The sequence below is a fragment of the Sorex araneus genome, chromosome 3, assembly GCF_027595985.1.
Source record: "Sorex araneus isolate mSorAra2 chromosome 3, mSorAra2.pri, whole genome shotgun sequence".
Classification (NCBI taxonomy): Eukaryota; Metazoa; Chordata; class Mammalia; order Eulipotyphla; family Soricidae; genus Sorex; species Sorex araneus.
Genome location: NC_073304.1, coordinates 186,724,242 through 186,746,436, shown reverse-complemented (window position 1 = coordinate 186,746,436; position 22,195 = coordinate 186,724,242). Strand labels below are relative to the sequence as shown.

The window sequence follows — 22,195 nt, the reverse complement described above, 5'->3', positions numbered from 1 at the left end:
GTTTTGTGAAATATCCCTCTTCAGCAGAGAGTGCACCTTGGATCCCAGGCTGCTCACACACATGATTATGGTGGACACTCAGCAATATAGCCAGGTAGCTCACTACTCGGATGACACAGGAATATCTGAAGTCAGATCTAACTAACTCTGACCCTAATCATCTACTATTGGCACTTTAGAGTGTATGCATATGTGTGTTTGTGTGTGTGTGTGTGAAGCAAGGTTTTTTTTTTTTTTTGACCAACCCTGAGTCATACCTGGCAATGCTCAGGGTTATTCCTGGTTCTGCACTCAGGAATTACTCCTGGTGGTGCTAGGGGCACCATACGGTAACCTGGGGATTGTACTTGGGTCAGCCTCAAGTAGGGCAAATGCCCTACCTGCTGTACTATCACTCCAGCCCACTGGAGCAAGAAAGTTTTTACTGAAAGTTATTTAGAAAGATGTGAGGGGAGAGAAAGAGAAAAGGCAACAACACAGGCATCTCCAGAGTGGAAAAAAGCAAGCAGCAAGATAGACAAACAAACAAAATACATGTTCAAGGAAGAACACGGGCATGAAGAGCAAGCTTGTTGGCACCTTTTAAAATGTATGCTATAGGGGCCAGGGCCAATAAGCTAGTTCACATGCTATTCATGCAAGAAACCTGGGATCAATCCTTGTAACACAGGACTCTCCAAGACCTGGTTTCTGTCCTCCTTTCTGTATGCTGTTTGACTATCATGTTTGCCTCTACTCTTTACCTCTTTCTCCAAAATTGTCAATGAAGAGGGGCTGGAGCAACAGCACATTTGCCTTGCAATCAGATGACCCAGGTTTTATCTCTGGTCCCCAAATGATCCCTCAATCCAGCCAGGCACAGAGCCAAGAGTAATCCATGAGCACTGCCAAGTGTGGCCTCAAAACAAAACAAAAAAATGTTAGTGAAGAAACTAAGTGATGTGATCCAAGGAAGGGAGGAGTCTGACCAGGCTACCAAATTGGTCTACTCTATTCTTTTTTTTTGCTTTTTGGGTCACACCCGGCAATGCACAGGGGTTATTCCTGGCTATGCACTCAGGAATTACTCCTGGCGGTGCTCAGGGGACCATATGGGATGCTGGGATTCGAACCCGGGTCGGCCGCGTGCAAGACAAACGCCCTACCCGCTGTGCTATCACTCCAGCCCCTGGTCTACTCTATTCTAAGGTTCCCAGCTCCTATCTAAATAAGGTCTTGGATCTGTCCAGGGGCACAGTCACCAAAGATGAATGCAGTCTGACCCAGAGTCAAACCATCTGGGCACGGAGGTGCCCACAAGTTTCCAGCAGTCCACAGGCGAAATGAATCACACTGATGTATAACCCTCAACTTGGCGTGGCCCATGTATGAGCTCTTGGTGCATCTAAAACAGATTCTAAAAGTATGTGAATACAAAGCTCATTTAATGAAGAGTCCAGCAAAAGATGTGCCACTATCAGTACCAAAGGAAAATAGTACAAAGAAAGGACAGACACTGACCATGTCTGATGATTGACAGACCCTCATCTAAAGGATGTTTCCTTCATTTCCAAGGAAACTCCTCATTAGCACATGTATTCCTTGAACACAAAGGCATAAAAAACATTAATTCTTATCATCTTTATTCTGCAACCAAATATATTTCCATCTTTCTCTAGCACTTACCTACCAGAATCCCTTGATGAGAAGAAGTAATCTGAGAAGATGATGAATATTAAGTCACAGCAAGTGATAACTGGGAGACAGTAAAGGAAGTAAATACAAAAGAGAAATTTGGGCCGGAGAGATAGTACAGCCCTGCATGCAACTGATCCAGGTTCATCCCTTAGCATTCTTATGGTCCCCTGAGCCTTGCCAGGAGTAAACCCTGAGCACCACCTCGTATGTCTTTCATTTCTCTCCAGTACCTAATCCTTTTATGACTCTATTTAGCCATTTTACTTAAAATTCTCTTCAGGGGGCTGCGAAGAGGGCTTAAAAGACTAGAATACATACACTGCATGCAAATGCCCCAGGTTCGATCCCCAGAACTACTACTACACAGTCCCCCGAGAAGCATCAGAAGCAACCCACAAGCCCCAAGCACCCCAAGCACCCTGTGAGGAGTAGCCTAACCCTCCTCCTCCCCCCACCTCTCTCTCCTTCTTAGATCTCACCTAACTCTGGAGCCAGGAGAAAGGGAAATTGGCTGATGACACATGAGACAAGTCCCCTCACCTGGCTCAACAAATAGTAAGCATTTGCTCTCTCAGCCTTTTGGCTCAACTCCACACACACAAAAAGGAAGGAGAATCAGGCTGGGCAGGGGGAATAGGAGGTTAGAGTTTGATGACCACAGGCTTTCAGTGTGGGATGATGAAACAGTTCTGGAGAGATAAAGTACTGATGATTAAACAATATGAATGAACTTAATGTTAAGGAATTATATACTTAAAAATGGTGAAAATGAGGCCAGGGAAATAGCTCAATAGGCTGGACTTCATGGTTTATATGCAAATGGCTTGGCACCACATGCTGCCCAAGTGCTCTGTCAAAAACAAAGAGATTAAAATTACATTATATATATTTACCCACCACACACAAAAAAATTGTTTAAGGGATGAGGGACAGTGATGTAATGCAGTGGTAGAGAGGATGCTTCAATTTTATGAGACGCTGAGATCTACCTCTGGCACCACTTAAATGATAAAATTAAATTTTAAAAGGAGAAGGAGGGCCAGAGTGATACTACAGCAGGCGGGGATCTTGCCTTGCACATGGTCGACCCAGGTTAGATCCCCAGCACCCCACAGAGTCCCCCATGCATTGCCAGGAGTGATCACTGATCACAGAGCCAGGAGTAACCCCTGAGCATATAGGTGTGTCCCTCCCAAATAAAAAGGGGAAGGGGATTAGAGCAATAGGATAGCAGATATCCTATTGCATGCAGTCAACCCAATTTGATCCCTGAGACCAGCCCCAGCACCACATACGGTCCCCTGAGCACCACCAGGAGTGATCCCTGAGTGCACAGCCAGGAATAACCCCTGAGCATTGCTAGGTGTGGCCCAGAAACAAACCAAAACAAAACAAACAAGAAAAGAAAGGAAAAATCTTCTCCCTCTGATGAACAGGCCTTTTCCTGAATCATTTAATCTTCTTTCTTCAAGTCTTAATCTTCTGAATTCCTTTGCCTTCCTGTCATTAGAGTGCCCAGCAACCCAACAACCAGAAATCTCTCCATTCTGGGCAAAAGTCCAACAAGCTTCATATTCCCAGCCTGTGCCCACCAATGCCAACTTAGGTTCCTAAGGTTCCCTAGGGTTCCCCAAAGCTCAAACTGATGTAATTTTTCTTTCTTTTTTGGGGGGAAGAAGAGGGGACATCCAGTGCACTCAGAACTACACCCAACTCTGTAATGGGTGGGTGTTGCTCCCAGCAGAGCCCAGGAGAACCAGAAACTGGAGCCTCCTGTATGCAAAGCCTGTGTTTAGCCCATTGGGCCATCTCTCTGGCTCAAGAGTGAAGTCATTGTTCTCCCCTCAAACAACACTTAGGTATAAAAGTAAAATCTGTCCTCTACAAGCCAGAGGGATAATACAGGGGTTAAGGCACACGTTTGACAAGCGGTAGATCCTGGTTCAATTTTCAGTACCACATACAGCAACCTGAACACTGCCAGGAGTAATCCCTGAGCAGAGCCAGGAGTAAGCATAGCAGGAGGTCGTCCAAACCACTTTCCCCCAAAAGCCAAAATCCTATCCTCTCCACTAGGCTGTATCTTGTGGTCCTGGAAAGCAGTAACCATTTCTTATAGAAACACGGACAATACAATAGCCTATGCAAGTCCACAACCCTGTCTGTCACAAGTCACACATTTACGATTAAAACTGCTCAAAGCACAGCCCAGAATGCCAGCTACACACCACTCTTCTCTCAACACGTACCCACACAGATACCCTGCCCCCTTGGAGCAGGCCTCGACAGCACAGGGGTGAACAAGCTCAGGTTCTGGAATGAGTCAGATTACACCTGAAACTGAGCGATGCTACTTACTAGGTTACTCAAGTGTAAGCAAGTTACTACTTACTAGGTTACCCAACCGTAGGCAAGTTACTACTAGGTTACTTAGGCAAGTTGCTACTAAGTTACCCAACCTTAGGCAAGTTATTTAACTTCCAATTTCTGTGAACTCCAGTTTCTTTGTCATCTAAAAATACAGTTAGGGCCAGAGAGATAGTACAGCAGGTAAGGCACTAACCTTGCATATGGCCAACCTGTTTACTCCCTGACACCCCATATCATGCCTTGAATACCTCCCAGACAGATCCCTGAATGCAAAGCCAGGAATAAGCCCACATTGTTGGGAATAAGATTAGAAGAACCCACAGCATAGCAAATGTTTCTTCTTATTCTAATCCGAAAGCCCCTTTTGAAATAAATCCACATTAAAATAAAAATACTTTTTTTTTTTGGTGTTTGGGTCATACCCGGTGGTGCTCAGAGTTACTCCTGTCTCTGTGCTCAGGGACCACTCCTGGTGGTGTTCAGGGGACTATCTGGGGTGCCAGGGCTCCTACAGTAAAGGAACCAATAAACTTCAAAGCCCTGCACACCACCAGATGTGGCCCCAGAAACAAAAAACAATTTTGGAAGGGGCCACAGTCTAAAAAAGGTGGAAAAACAATGGTCTAATGCAGTTTTCATGCTGAAGAACGACCTTGTTAAGGTACAAATGACTTTCTCCAGCTTCTCCAAACCTAAGCTAGGCAATAACAAGAACCCTCCAGTTTGGCTCTTCTAAATTCTGATTTAGAAAACTCGATGGCAGCTCCACTGCACAGCTCTGCAGAGCTTCATCAATTAGTCCCAATCAGCTGTTCTACTCCCAGCCACTTAGCGGCCCCTCCAACCCCCGCAAGTTGTTTTTCTTCAAAATATACAATAGGATGACAGTCACTTTCTCCCCTCTGGTTTCTTCTCAGCAATCAGCAGTGACACCACACCTCTGCCTTTAAGACACGATATAATAAACAAATGTGCTGCCTCTTCTCTCGAACTCCGTGTGCCTCACCTATCTCCTCCTCATGCCCCTTAAGTTTTAGGGGAACTTTGTCCATGTCTTCTTGGAGTCGCTTAGAATGAACAGCCAAGTATTACATGCTTCAGCCACTTTTTAAAAAAATTATATATATCTTTTATTTTAATGAATCACCATGAGATACAGTTACAGACTTACAAACTTTCATGATTGCATTTCAGTCAAACAATATTTAAGTACCCATCCCTCCACCAGTGCCAATTCTCCACGACCAATGTTCCCAGTATCCCCTCCCCACTCCCATCCCTTCCCACCACCTGCCTCTGTGGCAGGCACATTCCCTCATACTCTCTCTATCCTTTTGGGTGTTATGGAAAAGCTACCTTTTCCCCCAGCGCATGAGATTGCCTTCCAAGTCATGGGGCAATCCTCCTGACCCTCATTTCAACTGTCCTTAAGTGTTAGTCTCCTATCATGTTACTTTATATTTCACAAATGAGTGCAGCCATTCTATGTCTGTCCCTCTCTTTCTGACTCATTTCACTTAGCATGATACTTTCCATGTTGATCCACTTATATGCAAATTTCATGATTTCATTTTTTCTAACAGCTGCATAGTATTCCATTGTGTAGATATACCAAAGTTTCTTTAACCAGTTATCTGTTCTCGGGCACTCGAGTTTTTTCCAGATTCTGTTCAGTCACTTTCTTACAAATGTGCTTTGAGAGAAATAAGTAGGTGAGGGACCAGAGAGATAGTACAGGGGTGAAGGTACTAGCCTGCATGTGGCTGACCCAAGTTTGATTTCTGGCACTCCCAGGAGCAATTCCTGAGCATACAACCCTGAGGTTGTACACAAGGTGTGAAAGCAAGAAAGAGAAAAAGCAGAAGGAAGGGAAAGCAGGTGGGAAGGTGGTCATTTAAGAAAATATGAAAACCTAGCACATATCAAAAAGAAAAAGAACAACTATGATGTGGATGCAGGGAGAAAGAAACTCTCATTCATTGCTGGTGTAAATGCCAACTGGTCCAGCCTTTTAGGAAAACAATATGGACATTCCTCAAAAAACTAGAATATGAGCTTAAAGATGATCCAGCAATACCACTTCAATATACCCTAGGGGCCCAAAAACCCAATGCAGAAAAGCCATCTGCACTCATGTGTTCATTGCAGCACGATTCACAATTGCCAGAATCTGGAAAGAACCCAAATGCCCAAGAACAGATGACTAGATAAAGAAACTATGGTACATATACACAATGGAACACTACACAGCTGTTAGGAAAAATTAAGTCATGAGATTTGCTTATACATGGATGAACATGGAGAGTATCAGGCTAAGTGAAATGAGTCTGAGGGAGAGGGACAGATAGAACGATCACATTCACTTGCAGGATATAAAAACCAGTATGAGAATAATACTCAAAGATAGTAGGAAAGAGCCAGGAAAACTGGTCCATGGTTGGAAGCTTGCCACAAGTGGGGACTGGGGGGAGGCGCAGTTAGGACAGAAAAGGGACCAATATGACAATGACAGTTAGAAAGGACTACTCTGGACAAGAACTCAGTACTGAAAGGAGGTAAAATAATACACACTAAGTATTGCAAACCACAGTGCCTAAAAATGAACATTGGTAAAGGAACATGTGTTGGAACATTGTATGACAGAAATATAATCACGTTCATGTGTATCTTTTTAACTGTGTATCTCACATTAGGGGAACCCCGTCCAATTATTTTCTTGGAGTCGCTCAGTAATTCAATAAAACAAAACAAAACAAAACAAAACAAAACAAAAAACACCTTCCTTGTAAGGGTGACTTAGAGACTCCCCATTTTACCTTCACAGGGGTGCTGTCAAACAAAAACTGTAAGAGACATATACCATGCACAAAAGAATTTAAAGCCTATATTCCTCTTCCCATCCAGAAAAAAGCAAACAAGGGGACCAAGGAACTACTTCAACTTCATAGAAGAAACCTGCCTAGTCCTTCACCTGACCTTTTCCACAACCAAAACAAAATCACAAGAGGCACTGTTGACAATTTGGATGGAAAAACAATTGTTCCTTGTGTTGGCCCAGACACTGCAGGATAGTTAATATCCCCAATCCTCACACACCAAATTGCTGTTAGTGCTCCTCAGACACAGTGACAATTAAAACTCCCTTTCTAACATTTCCAAGCACCCCCTGGAGAGCAATGCCACCCTAGATGAGAAACAGAATGCATCCATACTTGTACTGTTCTCTGTCCCGTGGTATCCAACATTACAAAGTATGCTTTGTTGCCTGTGGATTGGATCTAGTAGGAAAGGCACAGGAACACGGAATTCATTTCTTACCAAGTGAGTAATAATGAGTTCAGTATTTTGTAGACTCTGTGAGCAATCAATAGGAAATGATCCTTTATCCAGGAGAGGGAAAGCACACAAAATAGTGCTCAATACAAGGTTCTATATATTAAGTGCAAACATGTAAGATTTATGAGAGGAATGGAGAAAGACTTCATAAAAAAAGCAAAAGTTGAGGTGGACTGAAGGTGATGAAAATTTTTCACCCAGTTCTACTGATCCTCAGGCTATCCCTACCAGGTCGGCTGTGCAGAGAAAACACCTCCTGGTCCATTCACATCCTTCAAATCCTATTCTCAAATGGTTCCTTGTGGCCAGGGTATCAAGAATTTCCCATTCTTAGGGCTGTAGAGGTAGTAAAGCAGTTAAGGCCCATGCCTTGTATGGGGTGACCTGGTATGATGTCCAGCACCACACACTCCCCCATGCATTGTTGTCTGAAATTCTGGGGGCCCCCCAGCAGTGCTGGGTATGGCACCACAGGGCCCAAGGAACAGTACATTCTCAGGAGGGGCCTCTGGGCCCCTGACCAGTGCTTGGGAGACCACCTTTACCCCCAGGAAAAGAATTTACCATTCCTGAGAGTTAAAGAGAGGGTTCAGAGGTCTGAAGTACATGGTCTGCATGCGAGAGGCCTAAGTTCAATCTCTAGCCAACCATCACACTGGGAGTAGCACCCCACCACTGCATGTGACCAGAAACTAATAAGAACAGATGAAAAACTTAAAAATTTCTAGGCCAGAGGGCCAGAGTGATAGTACAGCGGGTAGGGTATTTGACTTGCACGCAGCAAACCCAGATTTGATCCCCAGCATTCCATATGTTCCCCTGAGCACCACCAGGAGTAACTCCTGAATACAGAACCAGGAATAACCCTGAGCATTGCTGGGTGTGACCCAAAAAGCAAAAACAAAACAAAACAAAAAAACACACAGGACAAAACCAAAAAAAAAACAAAAAACCCCAAAGAATTTCTAGGCCAGAGAGATATTACAGCAGGCAGGACACAACTGTCTTGCATGCAGTGACACAGGTTTACCAAGAGTGATTCCTGAGCAAATAGCCAGGCACACTGCTGGGTGTGGCACCCCTATTTTTTTTTTTTATTTTAAGGAAAAAATTTCTTATTCTTGGGCCTGGAAAGGAGCCAGAATACCTATTGTGAATATTTAAGGCCAAGACTTTGACTCTGCAGCAGAAAGGGGAGAGAGAAGGAAAAAAATCGTAATTTTTCATAGAAAATCAACTAACATCAGGCCGGGTATAAAGAAAAGGAAGACACCTACTAGAAAAGGAAGAGAACTCAAAGAGGTGGAGCACATGCTTTGAATGTAAGAGACTGAGGTTAGATTCTTGGAGTGACACGCCAAGAAGAGCACCTGAGCACATCCGGGTGTGGCCCTGAAATATAAATAAATAAGGCTGCTCAGTCTAAAGACAGGACAGAAGTACAGTCACTGCCATATGCACTTAGTCACAGACTCTGAATGATAGAGTTCTCAGGTACGATCACAAAAACTCTCCACTCTACCTGTCCCATTGGTCTTACAAAATCCTCCTGCTTTGTGGCATGGACTTCACAAGATGAAGTCAAAGGGACCATATACTTTTTCTATACTCAAAGGGCTTATATCCTTCCTTACAAAACGTCACAATTTTTCTTAGGCCAAGAAAAGGTATCCATCTCCTCCATTCATCTCTCCAGCCACTGTGCTGGAGAGATAGTACAGGGATTAAGGTGTTTACTCTTCAAGCAACTGACATGGATTTTCATCCATGGCACCACATAGGGATCCCCAGGCCCCACCAAGAATGATTCCTGAGCACAGAGCCAGGAGTAAGTCTGAACACAGCTGGTTAGAAAAGAAAGAAAGAAAGAAAGAAAGAAAGAAAGAAAGAAAGAAAGAAAGAAAGAAAGAAAGAAAGAAAGAAAGAAAGAAAGAAAGAAAGAAAGAAAGAAAGAAGGGAGGGAGGGAGGGAGGGAGGGAGGGAGGGAGGGAGGAAGGAAGGAAGGAAGGAAGGAAGGGAGGGAGGGAGAGAGAGAGGGGAAAGGAAAGGAAAAGAAAAGAAAGAAAAGAACAGAAAGGAAAAGGAAAGGAAAGAAAGGGAAAGGAAAGAAAAGAAAAAGAAAAGAAGAAAGGTATCTCTCCAGCCTCTAAAAGGAAAGAAAAGAAAAAGAAAAGAAGAAAGGTATCTCTCCAGCCTCTACGGTCCCTCCCAAAGTCTGCGCCACTTAACACTTTTCACAGTTCACCCCACCTTCATCTGTGCTGCCATCCTGCTGATATTTGAACTGTTTCTAGAGTCTGGTTACTCCAAGAAGCCCAAGACTGCAGCTTCCTCAACTCTTTTTCATTTGAAACATGCAAAGCCAGTAACACTCCCCCTACACACCCCACTCATCACAATGTAAATTGAGTCTCATTTATTTATATGCAGTATCTATCTAATGTTAGGAAGCATCCCACTTCCCACAGATCTTAAGAACTAGTTCTAAGACTGGGCATCTTTTGTGCTTATTTCTGTGAGACTTACTTACCTTCCAACCCAAAGAAGTCACCACTCAAGATTATTACTATCTAGTGACATACATATACACAAACACATGCATGAAGCACATGCATGGCAACTACAGGAGACAGAAATAGCAGCCTGCAGTAATCACTATGTACACTGAACCATCATACTATATATCTTAAATATACATCCATCTTTCCTTCCTTCCTTCCTTCCTTCCTTCCTTCCTTCCTTCCTTCCTTCCTTCCTTCCTTCCTTCCTTCCTTCCTTCCTCCCTCCCTCCCTCCCTCCCTCCCTCCCTCCCTCCCTTCCTGTTCTGGGTTGCATCTGGCTACTACTGGCTCTGTGCTCAGGAGTGACACTTGGTAGTGCTAGGGGATCCTGCAGTGCCAGGGCTAGCCACACCAAGGCAAGTGCCTTATTTCTCTGACCCCCAAATCCAAATATATTTGTTTTTTTAAAAAGTGAAAACGGGGGGCTGGAGTAATAGCACAGCGGGTAGGGTTTTTGCCTTGCACGCGGCCACCCGGGTTCAATTCCCAGCATCCCATATGGTTCCCTGACCACCACCAGGAGTAATTCCTGAGTACAAAACCAGAAGTAACCCCTGTGCATCGCCAGGTGTGACCCAAAAAGCAAAAAAAAAAGTGAAAACAGGCAGGGGCTGGAGCAATAGCACAGCGGGTTGGGCATTTGCCTTGCACGCGGCCGACCCGGGTTGATTCCCAGCATCCCATATGGTCCCCTGAGCACCGCCAGGGGTGATTCCTGAGTGCATGAGCTAGGAGTAACCTCTGTGCATTGCCGGGTGTAATCCAAAAAGAAAGAAAGAAAAATAAGTGAAAACAGGGGCCAGAGAGATAGTACAGTGGGAAAGGTGCTCACCTTGCATGCAGCCAACCTGGAATTGATCCCAGCATCCCCGTGGCCCCCTGAGCATCAATAGGAGTGATTTCCAGTGCAGAGCCAGAAGTAACCCCTGAGCATGGCCAGGTGTGGCTCAAATCCAAAACAAACCAAAAAAAGCAAAAACAGGGGCCAGAGAGATAGTACAGGGGTTAAAATTCTTGCCTTAAATGTGGTCAACCCAGATTTGATCTCCAGTATAATTATGGTCCTTCAAGCACAGCTAGTGTGATCTCCCTCAAAAAAAATTTAATTAAAAAATTTTAAGTAAAAGCAATTATTGACATATGTTCTCATAGCATGCTAAAGTTCTCTGCAATATCATTACCATGGTTTGTAATTTTACAAAGATACATTATGTGATTATATTATTACTGTTCCTATTGACTGCAGGAAAACCATGTCAATCTTGCTCATCATTATATCTTCCACACCTACTTTTAGATCTCCTGTCAAAAAGAACAGGAAATTTTACCTACTATTAGCATGTCCATCCTCAGGCTGCTTGGCCACTGGATAAAGTCTGTAGAGTTACTACAATTCCATTCCTTTCTTCTCGCCCCTTACTGTTCTCTACTTCCACTGAGAACAAAAGTTTCAACTACTTTTTCAGTTACCTTCTGGAAGAACTTCTCTAGATGGATAATCCCAGATTCAAGTTAACAAACTATTTTATTTTAATTTTATTCTAATAAAGTTGTTCACAATAATTCATTACATTTAGTATTCAAACACCAATCCCACCACCATTGCACCTTCCACCACCATATTTCGAATGTTTTCATCCCAAATCTCAAACTGTGCTCCCCAAAGCAGAACCAAAACAATTAATTTTGTATAGCTGTTAATAAACTATTTGCTAGGAGGAGGAAAGCAAAAATAAGAGAAAAGAGAAAACAAATGCACGCTATGGAAATTTCCACAAATATTTTTCTCTTTCTATATTCTGTGGTCATTTATGAAATTTGAGAATCTTATTTCTTTTTTGTCTATTTCCTTAACCTAGGAAAGAAAAAAAGGTTAAGAAAATTAGTAATGTAGGGACCAAATCGATAGTATATCAGGTAGGGTGTTTGCCTTGCAAGCGGCCGACCTGGGTTCGATCCCCGTTCCTGGCATCCTATAAGGTCCCCCGAGCACCACCAGGAGTGATTCCTGAGTGCAGAGCCAGGAGTAACCCCTGAGCATTGCTGGAGAGAAAGACTTACTAATGTAAAGTGAGAGTTGGAAAGGGGGAAAAGACTAGATATCAAAATTCAAAATGGAGCTGGAGAGATAGTACAGTGGGTAGGGTGCTTGACTTGCTCACAGCTGCCCCAGGTTCAATCTCTGACACCCACCCATATGGCCTGTGAGTCCACCAGGACTGATCCCTGAGCACAGAGCCAAGAATGAGTGCTGAGTGCTCCTGGGTGTGGCCCCAAAACAAAACAATTCAAAATGACTGACCACAGAACAACAGAACACAAGCTGTCAGTCTGATTTAACAAAAAATGTCCACCCCTCACGAACTGTAAGATATTAGAGTAAATAATAGGACTAAAGGAGGCCTGAGCTTATAAAGGGATTTCTCAGGGAATGACCCAGAGTTCTGATTAAATAGTTTAGTAGCCTCAATGAGCACCACAATCATAACTTGTGTGCCTCAGCTAAGACTGCAACTCCCAGCTAGTATATGTACAAGCACCACAATTAAGGATGTGAGAACCCTGGCAAGCACCTGGGCCAGATGAGCAAGTACCACGATATTATGCATGACCCTGGCAAGCACAACTAAAAATGTGCAAAAAGGGGGCTGGAGCAATAGTACAGTGTGGAGAGCTCTTGCTTTCCATGTAACTAAGGTAAGTCCCCAGCACCTTATACTATCCCTGAGTGTGGCCAGGAGTGATCCCTGAACATTGTCAGGTGTGGCCCTTCCACCAAAAAAAAAAAAAGAAAAAGAAAAAGACACAAAATAAAATGTACAAACGCCAGTCAAGGGTGCGTGCAACAACTGGTCATCAAAAAACCTTAACAAAGGGAAAGGATTAAAAAAAAATTAGGGAGCAGAGAGATAGTACAGTGGTTAAGACACTTGCAGTCAACCTAGGTTCAATACCTGGCACCCCATACAGTTTCCCTGAGCACCATTTAAAATGATCCTTGAGTGCAGAGCCAGAATGAGGTTAAGCACAGCAAGGTGTGGCCCGAAAACAAAAAAAATATTAAAATTAATTAAAAAAAACATCTCATATATAGTATAGTACTGAGCTCATCTTTCCCATAGCATCTAAATTCTGATTCCCAAAATAGCAGACTGAATGTGCTTAGTGACTGATGGAAGCAGGAAAGAATATTTTAGATTTCTGTCGAACGACTTTGTCTAGAGACAAAAGCTTAGTCAGGCAGACTCTCAAATAGCTTCTGGAAATGCTCTCCTGTCTCAGAATTGTTCTAGCTACAGATCTAGTCCAGGACAGTTCTCTGCAATCATCTGCCCATCACTTTGACATCATTTTGTCAAAGTGGCACTTCACTCCACTCCAAATGCTTCAAGCTCTCCCAAACAGTCCCAAGTCCTACTTGTAGATCTAGGCAAAAATTCTGTACTTCCACTTTATATGGTCAGTCTTCCAATTTCCTAGCCTGAAGAATCTGTCATTACCCTTTGGACAGCTAGTACAATAAAACCCAGTAGCAGTTCCACATTATTCAGCAGCCCAGAAATAAAAAGGAACTGCCAATTTTCCAAGTTTTACTCCGCATAGTCATGAAGAGGAAAAGGGGATGAGATTCACTGAAAGAATACACACATGCAAAATCACCTGAGAAAGAACATCTCCATCAGCACTAGCAACAAGTCCCTCTTGACTGTGCTCCATATTATTTTGATACAGCAACACTGAGCACAGTCCCATAGTTTCAAGGACACTGCAGTCTAAAATTCCAGCTGGCAGAACAGTAAAGAAAAGCTGTATGATTTATGAAATGGGTCAAATAAAAAGAGCAATGCAGAAGAAAAGAGGTCAGCCTAGGGCTGGCTTCCTCCTTAACCCATCCACTTCCACTGATGTTCACTCTTCATGAGAAACAAGAGTCTCAAGTCCGAAGATTCACCCAGAATATAATCAAGTTTGGACACAAAGATGGTTTTAAACAAAACGACCAAATTGTCTCCGCTGATTCTGTTTTGAGGGCTTCACTCAGATGAGGGTTTCTAAATTAACTAATCCCAAAACAAGGTGTAATCCAAAAAAAAAACCAAAAACCTCAAAGAAGTACATTATTAATTGCATGCATGTAAAATAAGGGCAAGAAGATACCCAACAGGGTGGCATTTATTGAATGCTCTTGCTAACCAAGCTTTGTTCTAAGAGCTATTGGCCAATTGCACAGATTTATTCAACAAACACCTGAACCCCCACTATATGCCAAATAGTTACACAGACAATGGGGACAGAAAAGTGCACAAAGGGACCAAAATCTTACCTTTTTTGAACTCACATTTTTAACTGGGGGCTAATAAAATATGTCAGCCAGTAATAAACACTATGAAGTACAATAAAGCAGACTAAGTAAATAACATATGAAGCTGTATATGACAATAAACCAGGGAAGAAATGCTTAGATATAGTTGTCCTGGGAGGCTTCTCTGAGTGTCATTTTGATAATAATAACAATAAGGACTACCATATGGTCACTCTGTGTGTGCCAAAACTGGACTAGTGCTTAAGAAAAACATTTCTTTTCTTGAATGAAATTCAGCACTATTTCAACTGAATTCAGCACTATTATTAACCACCTCTACTACTATATAGATAAGAAAAAGAAGATTTGGGCCCACTAGAGACTGAAATAGGCTGAGTGCCTGTTTTGCAGGCAGGAAGTACAGGTTCAGTCCCTAACACTGCATGGGCCCTTGAACAATAGGGGAATCTTCCGAGGACAGGGTTGGGAGTAGCAGCACACCAGAGGTAGGGGTGTGTGTGTGTGTGTGTGTGTGTGTGTGTGTGTGTGTGTGTGTGTGTGTGTGTGTGTGTGTGTGTGTGTGTGTGTGTGTGTGTGTGTGTGTGTGTGTGTGTGTGTGTGTGTGTATGGGGGAGGGAGGGAACGTTAAAGGGGAGAGTCTGCAATTCCAAAAAAGGCAGAGAAGTAAAGGGTTTTGAAGAATCTGCAGCAGTGAGTAAAGGGAGAAGTAGGAGCAAAGCCCAAGTTATACAGTATGTAAGCTAGAACCTAAAATCTCAAAAACAGGGGCTAGAAAGGTAGTACAATGGATAGGGCATTTGCCTTGCATGTGGCTGACCTGGATTTGATCCCAGAACCCCATATAGTTCCCCAAGCTTGTGAGGAATGACCCCTGAGCACAGTCAGGAGTAGGCCTTAAGAACCGCTCGGTGTGGCCCAAACCGCATGCATCTCCTCCCTCCTCCTGCCCCAAATCAACTCAGAAATCCAATCCCATGCCACCATGCGGAGCCCCAGAGGGGGGTGGGTGAGAGCCCTCCCTGCCCCAAGGGACCCAGCTCCAGCAGCCAAAAACCTCAACAACCCAACCGCCGCCACACTCAAGGCCGCTCCCCACGCGCTCAGGCCGAGCCTCACATATGAGTAAACGTACTCCTGGACCGCGCGGCCGCAAAAGTGTCCGCGTGACACATCATTAAACACTCCACACCCATTCCCCCATAATTACCACACCTATTTGATGGGGTTCAGATACTAGGCAACAAATCATAGAGGGAAATATATACATATGTGCATATGTACATATTCCCCGATATATATACCAAAGCTCACATCATCCAAACTTTAACAATATATTAGTGATATCCTACAGAATGTCTTAATGGCTCCTGCCAAAATAGAACAGTCTTCACACTGTTTCCTATATAAAACACTTTTTTGTAAGCATGTTCATCAGTTCTTCATAACAGACAATACGAAATATATTATTTTGGTTGTATTTTGGGGCAGGAATTGGGGTTTGGGATGAAAACATCCAGAATTTGGTGGTGGGAAGATGTAATGGTGGTGGGATTGGTGTTTGAATATTTAATATAATCAAACATTGTGAACTAACTTATAAAATTAAAAAATTAACAAAAAAGTAATGTGGAATTCATGCCCAATTCAATCAGCTTAATCAATGGCTGAATAAATAGCAGTGCTTCTCCGTTATTAAAAATAAATAAAATAAAAAAATTTAAAAAAGAAATGGAATCTCTAAGAGGTCAAACATGTCTATCATTACAAAGTGGAAGGTCCACCAGCCCACCCAACAGGTGGCTGAGATCAGTGAAAAATCACTCTTCTAATATCAGATTATTACTCATCACCAGAAGACCAAATATAACCTTGAAACAAAAGGAAAAAGACATTCTGGGTTCCTCAAGACCAACTAATAAATGCTGAGTATATTCTCTTATTCCCTGCCCCACATCTCTAATACACAATGATGCAGAATCAGGTATTGCTACTAACACTCCAGGCTTCCATTTCTCACTGGAAATCAGACAGGAACAGAACAAGAGATTACTGAGCTAGTTGCTCCACAGTGCCACAGCCGCTCTCTGAGGAGGGGACAAGCAATACAAAAAGGTCAGTAGCAAGGAGAAAGTGGGTCCCCTCTCTCGCCCCATTTCAAAAGAAGCACAGTTCCCCACCAAGCACACAGCGCTGGGGTGAATAGTGGGGGATGGGAATGCTTCCTTTGGAAGTGTGAAGCACGAGAGAGTACCAGGAAGAGATCACTGAGCTCTCTGGTGAATAAGGCAGAAGTCAACTGAAAAAAAGCTAACATTTCCTCAAGCAGAGACATTCAGAATGGAAACACCGTATCCGAGAGTTTTTACAGAATTGCTCAAAATCCTAAATTGAGGGTCCAGTCTACACCAAACTTCCAGAAGAGGCTAAGTTTAGGAATGAAGAAATCTAAGCAGAGTCCCACAAGGTTTAAACCAAAGGTCATGGTTTAGACTTATCTGTTGTGTGTCGGCTTTGATTTTTTCATCAGTCACAGGAACCAGTAGGCTTAGTTAAAGAACAACCATGGTGGGAAGGGAAAGTAGGGGTTCATCTCAGAGTGCAACACAATAGGGGAGCCGGTTTTCCATCTTACATCCCATTAGCCTAACTTGAGATACCAGTTTGAAGCAACCATAACTCCCTCTTCTAAAACCCTCTTCCCATCAACACACACACACACACACACACACACAGACACACACACACACACAGAGGGAGGGGGGAGATTCATTTAGTCTACCTCCTCAGCAACTTATCACCCTCTCTCCAGCAAGTCAGGTCTCTTAGCCCAACATTGCACCAAACAATTTATGACCTGAAAGGCAAGAAAAACTGTGTCACCTATAGAAACCTAATTAACGACATGACTCTGCTCTTCAATTCCTTTCCAGTCATATCCAGGGCAGCTGGGTGGCTGACCGCTTTTTCCCCGCTACAGGCCATGTTCCCTGGCTAAGTCAAAAGGAAGACAATTAAACAGAGGCTCCAAGAGAAGCTAACCCAGAGGTGGGAGATTCTGCTCTTCTCACACCTTGCCCAAAGGATACAGGACAAAAACACCTGAGTCTGGAGTGTTCACCTTAAAAATACTCAAATTGTTCCTTAAAACGGGGCTCCTCGGGGTTGAAGAGATAGTAGGGCATTTTGGGGGCGTTCACCTGGCACAGGGCAAACCCGGGTTCATTCCCAGCACCCCATAAAGTCCTCAGAGCCCGCCAGAAGTGATCCAAGAGTTCAGAACCAGGAGTCAGCCTTGAGCACCACTGGGTGTGGCCCCCAAACCAAAAACCAACCAACCAACCCAGAACTCCGTGCTGAAAACACATCAACACTGTTAAAAGCTCCCAATTGAGAGTGCAAGCACCCCAAGAGGGACAATAAATATTTCTAAGAAATTCCTGCTGCAATTGTTTCCTCTTACTTGCTTTTCTAATGAGTCCCTCCCTCAGGAGGCCCATTACCATCCTTCCCCCAGCACACACACAGAAATCCCCATTGCTTTTCCCAGTCTTCAGACCGGGCACATGCCGCGTGGTCCGTAGATAGAAACATCCTCTTTCCACCATCCCATGCTAGTTTCTGAACTCCAGGAACGAGTCCCCTCTCCGCGTCCCCTCTCCGCCACCCCCCTCCGCCCCCCCTCCCCGCCCAGGCACGTGTCTTCGCTTTTGTCCCAACGCTGCTGCAGAGTTCGGAATGTACTAGCCAGAGACCCCGGGGCCGGAAATGCCTGCTTCTAGACTGCTGCACTTGAAACAGGGAGCAGGGGCAGGGCGGGCTGCGCGTGGGGACCAGGACGACGGCAGGTGGTGCGGGGTGGCTGAAACCGCGACCAGGGAAGAGATGCAATTCAGGGGTGGGCGAGAAGGAGAAAGGGCGGCTGAGGGGGAGGCTGTCAAGATAGTTGCAAAGTCAAAATCCTGGAGCAGTGAAAGCGGGACGGGGGGGGGGGTGGGGGGGCGGAAAGAAAACCGTTTCAGGGTAAGGGTGGCGAGCGAGCCCCGAGGAAGCAGGTTCCCGAGAAGCGCATCGCAGCACTCTGCAAGTGAGGGAGTGCCTCGTGCGGGTAATCGGAGGTAACCCTCGAACACCCGGGAGGAAAGGAGTCCAGAACCCGGGGAATGGTAGGTGCATCGGGGAAGTGTGGGGGCGGGGCACCTCAGGACGAGGACCGACTCCCAGGATCTGCAGCATGTGGCTAGAAGAACAGCAGGGGGGCGGGGGCCCAGCAGCAGCGAGCACAGCCAACTAGAAGGGGGTCTTCGAGGGTGGCGGGGGTCTCCAGGCCCCCCCACCCCCGCCGAGAGCACGTGAGACGTGCAGCCATCCCGCTCCCCCGGCGGTGGGAATCGAAAAACCAGGGCGAGGCTGGGGGGCGGCGCTCTCACCCGCAGGGCGGACAGGTCGATGTCGTCCAGGCTGCGGGCGGGGGCTGGGTCGCCCATGGCCTCCGCGGGAAACCGGGCCCCGGGGCCGCTCACGCTCCGGCTCGGTTATTCCGCTGCCGCCGTCGCCGCTTCTCCCCCATCGGGGATCCCGGGGGTGGACTCCACCGCGCCTCCCCCGAGAACGGCGAGGGGGAGGGCCAGCGGGAGGACCGACCCGCCGACTGACAGGCGCTGTTGCCGCGGCGCCTGCAACCCGAGCCGCCCGGCTGCCGTGCGCACGCGCGGGGGGGCCGCGCACTGGCGGGTGGACGAGAACGTGACGCGAGCGCGCCGGCCGCCCCTCCCCCCCGGCGCCGACACCTGCGCGCAGGCGCACACGGGCCGCGGGAGGCGCGCACGAGGACCGAGAGACGCCCGAGCCCGCCGTGCGAGAAGTGGGCGGCGGCCGGGGCGGCTGCGGAGCACGCCCACTGCCGACACGCGTGCGCAGACGCGCTCCTTCCCTTTCCTTTTTGCCATTTTTTGCCCCGTTTCCTTCTTCGCTCTCCTTTGACGCCTTTCCTTCCCTTCACCTCCTCTTTCGTGTGCTCAGCTGCCAATCAAGCCACCCACCTTTCTATTTGCGGGGGCAGAGGGGCGGACCCAATCTCCCCTATTACTAGGGGGGTTGTTATGGTAACTCCCCACGCGAGGGCTGGGTGGCCTCTAGATAGGATGGGCTGTCCACCCACCTAATTGCCATGGCAACAGTGGAGCCGCCGGGGGAGGGGCCTCTGAGAGAACTTGGCTGTAGAAATCACAGGAGCATTTGGAGGTGGAGGGGGTAGGAAGTCCCTTTACCCATTCCTGACTGGTGTGGCTGGTGTGGACGACGGGTCCTCAGATCTTGAGACAGGGCCTTTATCTTTGCACCTTTCGCCGTGTTCTGCACAAAGGAACTGATTCAACAATTATTCACTGATGACTGAAGCAGCCTGGGGGGAAGGGGTGGCTGGGAGAGGCAGTGAGGAAAGGAAGAATCCATGCCCAACCCCTTCAAATCTTGTTTAGGTCACCTTAGATCTAGTCATGTTGGAACCGCACCCTCAGCCATTAGCTTCTTTGGAGGCTGTGTAATGCTATGTAAAGAACATGGAGTTATGTTCTGCCATTGTTTGGGGGCAGGGAAGGAAGCACACTGGACAGTGCTCAGGGCTGATTCCTGGCTCTGTGCGCAGGCATCACTCCTGGCAGGACTCAGGAGACTACATGAGGTCTGACCCCTTTCTGGGTCTTTCTATCACTGAAGTTGAGAGGGAAAGTTGTTTGATTTCCAGTATCACTTCCTAAATCTGTAAGACCCCAATATACATTGAGGTCTATGAATAAAAAGTCCTTGAAGGAGGGTCAGAAAGATAATACACAGGGGAGGGCACTTGCCTTGTATATGGCTGACCTGGATTCAATCCCCAGCATCCCTTATGTCCCCTAAGCCCTTCTAGGAGTGATCCCTAAGTACTGAACCAAAGAGAAAAAAGAAGAAAAAGTCCTTGAAGGTTATTTAAAAACCTCCATTCTGCTTTCTTTTCCTTGTTTTTTTAGGGGGTTGTTTAAGTTTCTGGACCATTCTCAGCTCCCCTCAGCTCCAATCAGAGCTTACTCCAGGGATATGTGTAGTGATGGGATTGAACACAAGTCATTTGTGTGCAAGAGAAGTGCCTTACTATGCTATCTCTGGCCCTCTCCTTTCAGATCTCAGTCCTTAGCTCATTTGTTTATATCCAGTATTGATCCACACTTTTCTCTACCTTACCATTCATTGTCTTTGTCCAAGATACAAGCCTCAATCACCTCCACTGGCTCCCTGTCTGAGCCCCTTAAGTCACTTCTCCATACAGTGATTTTTTTTTCTAAAACTCAAACTTGATGCAATTGTTCTTTCAAAATTTTTCCTCTGTCTTCCCACTGAGTAGACTCTAGAGTGCAGCTTCTGAAACCAATCAAGATCTGCCCACTTCTGAGGCCAGAGTGATAGGACAGCAGGGAGGGTGTTTGCCTTGTACACAGCCAACCTGGATTCGATGTTCGATCCCCAGCATTCCATGTGGTCCTCCAAGCACCACCAAAGTAATTCCTGAGTCCAGAGCCAGGAGTAACCCCTGAGCATTGCCAGCTGTCGCCAAAATAAATAAATAAACAAACAAACAAATAAATAAATAAATCTGGCCACTTCTAGGTTGGAGAGACAGTACAGCAAGTTGGGCACTTGTCCTGCATGCAGCTGACCTGGGTTCAATCCCTGGCACCCCCAAGCATCCCATATGGTCCCCAGAGCACAACCAGCAATAATTCCTGAGGGAAGAACCAAGAGCATAGCCAGGTGTGGCACTAAAACAAACAAACAAAAGGATTTGCCTGTTTCTACTACCTTATTTTTTAGTGCTCCATCATTTAACCTTGCATTACTATACTGATATACTCTGCCGGGCCAGCCAGCTGTTGACGTAGAGGGCCGAGAATTCTCGGCAGTACTCTACACGCAGTTCCCAGGAACTTAATGTAGCCACCTCCAGCTTTTATGCTTGCTGCACTTACTGTTCCTTCCTGAAGCATTAGGAAGAAGTGTGTGTGCCCACTCTGAGTGCCCACTCTCATGGTCCTTTGCATTGTCTTACATGTTTAAATCAACTGCTCCATGGAGGTTTTCCTTGACCCACTAAGACTGTTTCACTCTTCAGTTTAGCTGCCTTACATAAACCCGTGGTAACATTTAACACTCTGAATTGTAAATGTCTAAAAAGACATTTAGAGTCATTAAGAGTCTCTTAAAGGCAGAAATTATTTCATCTCTCCAGCACAGGGCCTGGCTATAGATTCAGTAACTGTGAATGAAGATGATGATTGTCTCGGTAGATGGTGTGATATATAGTAATTCAAAGTCAAGACCATGGGATAACAGAGAAAAAAACCTAACACGAATGAAACTTGAAAGATCATATGAGTTTATGACCCCGCAATACCACTTCTGGGAATATATCCCAAGGGTGCAAAAAAAGCACAGTAGAAATGACATCTGTACCTATATGTTCATTGATGCACTGTTCACAATAGCCAAAATCTGGAAACAACCCAAGTGTCCTAGAACAGATGACTGGTTAAAGAAATTTTGGTACATCTACATAATGGAATACTATGCAGCTGTTAGGAGAGATGAAGTCATGAAATTTGCTTATAAATGGATAGACATGGAGCGTATGAGGCTAAGTGAAATGAGTCAGAAAGAGAGGGACAGGCATAGAAGGACTGCACTCATTTATGGAGTATAGAATAACATAACATGAGGCTGACACCCAAGGACAGTAGACACAAGGGCCAGGAGGATTGCCCCATAGCTGGAAGCCTGCTTCATGAGCGGGGGGAGAGAAGGCAGAAGGAATAGAGAAGGGATCACTAAAAAAGTGATAGCTGGAGGAATCAGTCGGGATGGCAGATGTGTGCCGAAAGTAGATAATGGACCAAAC

At 45.4% G+C, this 22,195-nt stretch overlaps 1 protein-coding gene across 11 annotated transcripts in view; it reads right to left on the bottom strand.

Annotated features, from left to right (window-relative positions):
* MINK1 (misshapen like kinase 1) overlaps window positions 1–19,042 on the bottom strand; it is a 65,637-nt gene extending 46,595 nt beyond the window's left edge. For 3 of the 11 annotated variants that reach the window (XM_055133494.1, XM_055133496.1, XM_055133500.1), the window contains exon 1: window positions 18,696–19,040. In XM_055133494.1, the coding sequence (XP_054989469.1) occupies window positions 18,696–18,752 (57 nt within the window). In that variant the 5' untranslated portion in view covers window positions 18,753–19,040. Of the gene's footprint in view, window positions 1–18,695 lie in introns of all 11 variants that reach the window. The other 8 variants (XM_055133495.1, XM_055133499.1, XM_055133504.1 and 5 more) reach the window with 4 other exon arrangements.
* Window positions 19,043–22,195: the final 3,153 nt, after the last annotated feature.